Here is a 7,204-nt window from a genome sequence, read left to right as displayed (position 1 = left end):
TGTTATCAAATATATCAATCAAGGGGAGGACAATGTAATTTTTAATATTAGAGGGTATTTATGTATAATTGCTAGAAACCTCAGGGGAGGTTTCTAAAATTATCCCTAAAGAAAATCAAAATACTAGATAAAAAGAAGAAATCAAGACAGAAAAAGAATAACCGAAAAAGTGAAGGATGTTTCCATAAATAAAAGCCTAACCCCTAAACAACAAGTTTTTGGTTATTTATAAATCTGACCCTAAAACCCTCACCTCTATTCATTCTCGAACCCCTCCCGCGGCCATCAATTCCTCATTGCCTGCCCATCCCCCTATCCCCTCACTACCCCTCCACCCCCACCCCCCCCCCACCCCCATCCCGGCCAGCCCGCCCCTTCCCCTTCCCCTTCCTCTCTATCTTCAAAATCCCAATTCAATTATAATAACGGCAATTCTTCTACAGTAGAGCGAAGTAGGGTTTCTTTTTTTGGCCCCCCTTCATTTTACAGATTTTTTTTAGATAATAAATCTTGTATTTGTATTGAAATTCTTCGATCCGCTTTCGTATCGATTGGATTTGAATTCATGGAAGAAACAGGTCAACAGAGCTTCGATCGATTCGCTCCCATCTCGTCTCCTGGTTTGTATCATAGCTCTACTTTCGCGTATATGTATGATTTTTTTTTTTTTTTGCATAGCAAATCTTGGTTCTGTTATTTTTCTGAATTGAATTTGGTAGCTTTGCTATCTTTCTTTGTATAACGGATATTGAATTTGGTAGATTGACAAGGGCGTTGGCCGACTTGAATTGGGTTTTTCTGGAAAGTTTTGCGTTTTTAGTTGCTTCTTTACCTGTCGTTGGCATGCTGATTAGGGTTCAAGATATAATGAGGATCATTTATGGTGTTTTAATATCGTTGGCATGCTTCTTTTCCTGGAAAGGTGATTACAGTAGTATTCGTAAATGTGGAAAGGTGGCATGTATGTTAAGTTTACTCAGAAAGGTCTCAGCAGAAAATTTCTTCATTGATGTGCCTTTATCAGAAAGATGTTTTCGTGTGCTGAGAAAGTAAACGGTGCTTTTTCTCATCGAACTTGTATTATCACATGTTTATCCCCATTCTGATGAAAGCTTAGCCTAATCTTGGAATCTCTTACAGTCACGCATAATAGAATTACTAAGTCCCACCTCCCGATTATTTGGTAATGGGAATTGTGGGGGGGCGGGGGATGTTTCCAACGTGGAGTTTGTGCAGATAGCCCTTTTATGTATAAACGGATGTTGGGAATCTATTAATGACATGGTGATTTTGTTCAACAGTTGAAAACTTTGCAATTGTTATATGTCCTGTACCTAATGCTTCTGGGGATGACATGTTCGTTTTGAGACTAAATGTTTCTTAATAGTTGCTTATTCTGTTGTATTACTGGTAAATAATTGGTGTATTACTTATATTCTTGATGATTTTAAAGTGGGAATGAGGTCAATATTCTTTCCCACGTTGCAATAGATAAGAAAGAGGAAAATAAGAATGGTATCATGCTTTCTTACTTGTTGCTTAGAAAGTGTATTACTTATTGTTGCTGATAGTATGAATTTTTTGGTTTCAATGCAGGGGAGCGAGCTATTGAATTGCATAATGTGACAGAACAGGTAAATCCATATAACTCATGATTATACTGTGTTTCTTTTGTTTCTCTAATTCTCCTTTAGCTTAGGTCTATTAGTACTTCCTTTTCAATCTATTATCAGCCACTTTCGCCCAAAGATGAAAGGATTATTTCTGCAAATCCTTCTCCGGATGCAGCCATCTCAGGGGCTCCAAGAAATGCCAAAGATCAGCCTGTTCCCTTGGATAAGAGTGGAGCTCTTACCACTGTGCATCCACTTGATGTGCCGCATGAACAAAGTTTTTACTTTGGAGGTTAGGTCCTTTTATAGTGCTGTTCTTGCTGATTTAGCGGCTATAGTCTTCTTCTCAACGTTTCTCTGACCATACATGTGGGCTACATGATATCTTTCTTGCTTCTGTTCTCATGACAGAGCTTTCGACTGTGTTGAACTGTGTGTATCTGCCATTCTTTCATGGGGCGTTGTATTGCTTTGTGGGTATTACAATTATTTTTGCTTCTTTTTATGTCTGCAAGAGAGGGGTGTTGTTCCCTCTTGCTTAATATTTTCGTGGGGTTTCAGCAGCATAAAATTTGTGAATCTTATGCTCTTTGTGAAGGTTCTGGTCAACATGTCACGAGTTTGAAACTGTAATACTGAGTGAATATTGGGCTTAATTACTTTAGTACTGATATGTAGCGTACCAATTTTTCTCAACTTCCACATCTTTGAATCACTGTTTGTTAGTTTGGCATATGTTTTGCTTTTTTGGTTCCTTGTACTTTTCTCCAATGTACAGAAAGTTTTCATTGGTCATCATTTTTTTTGTTGTACTTAAAACTCATTATTCATCTTTCCTTGGTTCAGGTCTTGACAATGGCACTGGGAACTGGGATGAGCATTCTAACTATGTTAATCCTAACAGCTTACATGTTGTACCTCCAGTGAGTTTCGTCAATTTGATATTGTTGCCTTGACTAATTATGCACAGAGGCATGAGACAGACTTTTTTATTCTATTTATTTAATTGGGTATTTTGCTACATGTAGGGAATGTATAATGAAAACCCATCACTATTTTTCCCTCCTGGTTATGGCTATGACACCCAGATGGCATATGGACAGTTCTCTCCCATTCCGAGTCCAATCTCCACAATAATGATTGATGGCCAGTTTTACTCTCCGCACCAGATCCCAGTGACACCACCTTATTTTCCAGCAGTTTCACCTGGACTACCACATGTTAGTTCAGCTCTTACAGTCTCACAGACTGATCTAATGGCACCAGCAACTAGTGGACAAGAAAGCTTAGTTGATAATGCGCTTTTTGGGCCAAGTTCAGGCTTCTATGTACCTTTTGGATCTTTTGGGGGAGGGGACCTTTCTGGAAATAGTAGCCTTGGTTTCTATAAGTTCCCAGGGGATTTTGGGTCTGCTGAAGGATTATCAAATCAATCAAGTTCCCTGGAATCAAGCAGGTACATGTCTCAGTTAACATCAGGAGCGGTATATCCACAGCCAATTGGCATTCTTGGGCCATACGAGCAAAATGTCGCTCAGGTTAGTTGTCTCATGATCTCCTTGATTCTATGTAGTGATATCTGCGAGAAAAATAATTGGAACTATTTTTCTGATATCAATTATTGTTTTTTAAATATATTTCTTGTCCTCTTGTAAACTTTACATGATGTGAAGCTGAATAACTCTTCTTGTCCATGAAATAATTCATTACAATTGGGCATTATTCATGTTTCATGTATTCTTTTCTTCATTTCTTGACTTGAGTTAATCTTAATCAGCCTATTTTATTGGTTACTCAAATGTATTTGTTTAAGTGACAAGAATATCTAAGAAAAAGTAGCATCCAGGATGCTTGTTTGTACTTGATATTCTTGATACTTTGTGCTCCACCATTGCCGGAATTTTTTCTATTCTTATTTCTTGAGTTTGTTGCCAACAGAATAAGTTTGGAAGTTTACAAATTTTAATAGTTGAGTGATAATCTTTTGACAGTCAAATTGCTGGATTTATTTAAAAGCAGAATGCACTATTGCTCTATGTCTGAAAGGGTGGTCTACGTCTAGCCCCATGCTCTTCTTTTTTTAAAAAAAATTAAATCACATGTCCAAATGACTATGCCATCTACATTTTGTGGTTAAACTAGCGGCAGGCAATTGCATCAGTAACGTCATTCAAATTCTTTTCTTTTCCTGAAATATTGAGCATTCTGCACTCCTAGAATGCATCTTCATAGTTGCTTAAAGATTTTATTCCTTACACATTGTTGGCTACATGTTTATTACCATGTAAAATGTAATTGTTGGCTACATGTTTATTAGTATGTAAAATGTCTATCTGAAGTGAGTAATGACAAACGAATGACATGAGATATGCTAATTTAGTTTGTTAATTTTGTCTCACTTTCCTTTTGAAGGTCTATGCTAATTTAGTTTATTAATTTTGTCTATCTTTTTTTTTTGGTTTGGAAGGTTGAAATATTTTTGTCATCTTTATAATGCCATCCTGCACTTTTTGTTCAAAGCTGCAACTAGATCAACTTTCAATTTGTTTCTTTCTCTTTGTATTTTTTCTTTTCTGTTGAATTGCTTAACTACTTGGCTCATTTCGCTTCTGGACCAGTTGATTTAGTTATTAATTTTTGGATTGCAGGCGCCATATCAAGGGCTGGGGTTAGCGTCAAGCTCGTCTGCTAGACATTATCCACATAGTGGCTCTTACCAGGGCATGAAATATGGTACAGGTTCCAGTTCTCACTGGGATAACCAGCGGAACAGACTGGGTCTAGATAAAGGAGGAAGGCGTGATAGAGAAAAGGACTCTCTGAACTACTCTAATGATTCTTTAGGAATTTCAAGTGATAGAAATAGAGGACCTAGGGCTTCAAAACCAAAAAGCAAGAATTCTGCTGAAGAGAATGCTTCATCTGGCATACGTAAAGATGTTGAATCTACTTCTGGCTTTCAGCTTGACCAGTATAACAGTCCAGAGTTTGTCACTGATTATGAGAATGCCAAGTTTTTTGTGATCAAGTCTTTCAGTGAAGATAATGTTCACAAGAGCATTAAGTATGGCATTTGGGCTAGCACACCACTTGGAAACAGAAAGCTTGATGCTGCTTATCATGAAGCAAAGGACATGACAGGCAACTCCCCGGTCTTCCTTTTTTTCTCGGTATGTTTTTTGAGCGTCTGGATCAGATTTATGGAAGCCTGTTTGTTTCCGTTTATGTCTTTTCTGCTTGAGGTTGAGTCTGATCATGCCAAGAACAGAATGATGATAGATATGTGATACTGTTCCATTTAGAAGCACATTGGTACCTTTTTGTGACACTCATAATCTATTGTGATCATGCTTTCTCTCACCCCCTTCCCCCCTTCCCCCTCTGCCACGTCCCTCTCTTCATATAACTGTAAGTTAGGTAATGTGATACATAAGTTCATGAGAAGCAGTGAAAAGCAACTTTGAGGAATATGAACAAGGAGCATTTAGTTAGAGAGTTCAGAATAAGTTGCTGGTGGAAGGTGGGTCATTGTTAATAGGTACAGGGGCTGTTTTAAACCAACGTTCTGGTGAGTGGTGGCAATTTTGCCTTTAACGTGCTGATAAGGAAAACACCTGTAAATATTTGTATAGATGGTCTGGGGACTTGTGAGGTCGTGTAACTTACACATCAATGACCAAGATCCATTGTGAATCGGTTAATGGAAGAATGAACTCACTACGTGTAACCAAAAGTGACCTTATTGAATGTAAACAGTATTTAATTTTGTTTTTTTTTTTTTAACAATTATACTAGATACATTGCTTTTTCATTGCCTCAACCTTACCCTGGTCATTAATTTGATAGTTTAAAGACCTTTTGTCAATGTACTATTTGTATCCTTCAGGTAAATGCTAGTGGACAGTTTTGTGGGATAGCTGAGATGGTTGGACCTGTTGATTTTGAAAATGATGCGGAGTACTGGCAGCAGGATAGGTGGAGCGGGCAGTTCCCTGTGAAATGGCATGTTGTCAAAGATGTGCCCAATAGTCGGTTCCGCCACATACTTCTTGAAAATAATGACAACAAGCCTGTTACTCACAGTCGAGACTCTCAAGAGGTGAGGGGTTCTGTATTTGTTTTATTTGCGTCTTGAAATTGTGTTTCTGAGTATGAAGCTGTTGAGCTTTGAATTATCCCCTTAAATTAGAGTTACATCTTATTTTTCTCCTCTTCCCCCACCTCTACCGTCCCAAAATTTGTAATGATCACAAAGAATTAGACTTGGTTTTGAAACAGCACCTTTTTTGCTCAAGAAAATTCCGAGCATGGGTGGAAAACACTAATTGATCTACTTGTCTTTGGTTTTTGTGTCACCATTGACATGTGGGTCTTGTATAGGCCCTTTGGGACATTGAGATAAATGTCATCCATCTTTCTAGAGGTTACAGACAAAGCTTGATACTTTTGAGAGTTCTAGCAAGTTTTTCAAAGTTTTGATCTTTCCTAGTAACTGCTTTAAATCATTTTGTTGAATTTGCTATTTTCCCATTATGACTAACCACTGACTTCTATTCAGGTGAAACTTGAGCAAGGAATTGAAATGCTTAAGATTTTCAAGGACTATGAAGCTGATACATCCCTTTTAGATGATTTTACATTCTATGATGAGCGGGAGAAAGCCTTGTTGGAAAAGAAGGCAAAGCAACGAGCTAGTGTGACAGGAAACTCTACTATTGCTCTTGCTGATCCAATTAATCAACTGTCAGACAACCTGGCTGATACTCTGAACTTGGACGGTAGTAAGAAGCTACCAAAAACAGAGTTGGAGTAGTTCATAGTGGTCCGAGATGGATAGCAGGAAGAACGATGTTATAAACCGGATGGAATTAGGTGTAGTTATTTTGGCTGCTGCAATGGTCATATGACTGGACGTCACTGACTGTGATCTTTTAAGGTGGTATTTCGTTTACCTCAGACAGACCATCTCTCATCCTCTCCTTTCTCTCTCGCTCACATATTTGTTGATTGTTTGAAGTAGTTGGTTGTACAATGAAGTTGTTGGGGATGAGGAGGAGCAGGGAGAAAATTTCAAATCCTGATTCCGTCTCTCTCTCTCTCCTTTTTTTTTTTTTTTTTTCCGTTTATTACTTTGGCAGTTCTCTTATGATGTAGGTGGCATCAGGCATATGAAGGTGGTTAAATCTGATGTTTCTTTGGAAGTGTGTTTAGTTCACACACTGATGCTTACTGTTTGTACGTCTAGTCTTCTCTTTCTCTGAAAAGCAATTATTTTGACCTGCTGCGCAGTAAAGTCTGTAAAATCCCCAAATTGGTGACAGTTGAATGAAGAAATACAGCATTATGTTACAGGAGCCTAATGAGTACCCTCTTTTTGACAGCTGATCTTGTAAAATAACCAGATGGTCCAGATCTCTTTTTTCCAATCTAGGTTTATCTTTTTCTGTGCACTAGAGTCCGACAAGTACTGTATTGCTTTGGAATACCATAAACTAACTTCAGGAAGTCTGTCATTGTGCAACAAGGACTGGCATCTTATTTTGATGTTTGAAGGATGGCTAAACTAAGTTTTTGTTCTACATGTACGTTTG

The 7,204-nt window shown here is 38.0% G+C and overlaps 1 protein-coding gene across 1 annotated transcript; it reads left to right on the top strand.

The window, feature by feature from the left end:
- The first annotated feature begins 345 nt into the window (after nucleotides 1–345).
- On the top strand, nucleotides 346–6,967 carry LOC113696966 (YTH domain-containing protein ECT4). Its single transcript, XM_027216342.2, has 8 exons — nucleotides 346–620; nucleotides 1,597–1,634; nucleotides 1,734–1,905; nucleotides 2,460–2,536; nucleotides 2,642–3,151; nucleotides 4,262–4,783; nucleotides 5,500–5,712; nucleotides 6,172–6,967. Exons 1-8 carry the CDS (start codon nucleotides 566–568, stop codon nucleotides 6,424–6,426), a joined length of 1,842 nt encoding a protein of 613 aa, XP_027072143.1. The 5' UTR covers nucleotides 346–565; the 3' UTR covers nucleotides 6,427–6,967.
- The last annotated feature ends 237 nt before the right edge of the window (nucleotides 6,968–7,204 follow it).

This window comes from Coffea arabica, chromosome 6e, assembly GCF_036785885.1.
Source record: "Coffea arabica cultivar ET-39 chromosome 6e, Coffea Arabica ET-39 HiFi, whole genome shotgun sequence".
Classification (NCBI taxonomy): Eukaryota; Viridiplantae; Streptophyta; class Magnoliopsida; order Gentianales; family Rubiaceae; genus Coffea; species Coffea arabica.
The sequence above is the reverse complement of the archived record's forward strand: the minus strand, read 5'-3'. Positions and strand labels throughout refer to the sequence as shown.

Coding starts and splice junctions, on each gene's coding strand:
- LOC113696966 (XM_027216342.2), top strand. CDS start 566: ATGGAAGAAACAGGTCAACAGAGCTTCGATCGATTCGCTCCCATCTCG. Junction 2,537..2,641: donor GCTTACATGTTGTACCTCCA/GTGAGTTTCGTC, acceptor TGCTACATGTAG/GGAATGTATAATGAAAACCC. Junction 4,784..5,499: donor CGGTCTTCCTTTTTTTCTCG/GTATGTTTTTTG, acceptor TGTATCCTTCAG/GTAAATGCTAGTGGACAGTT.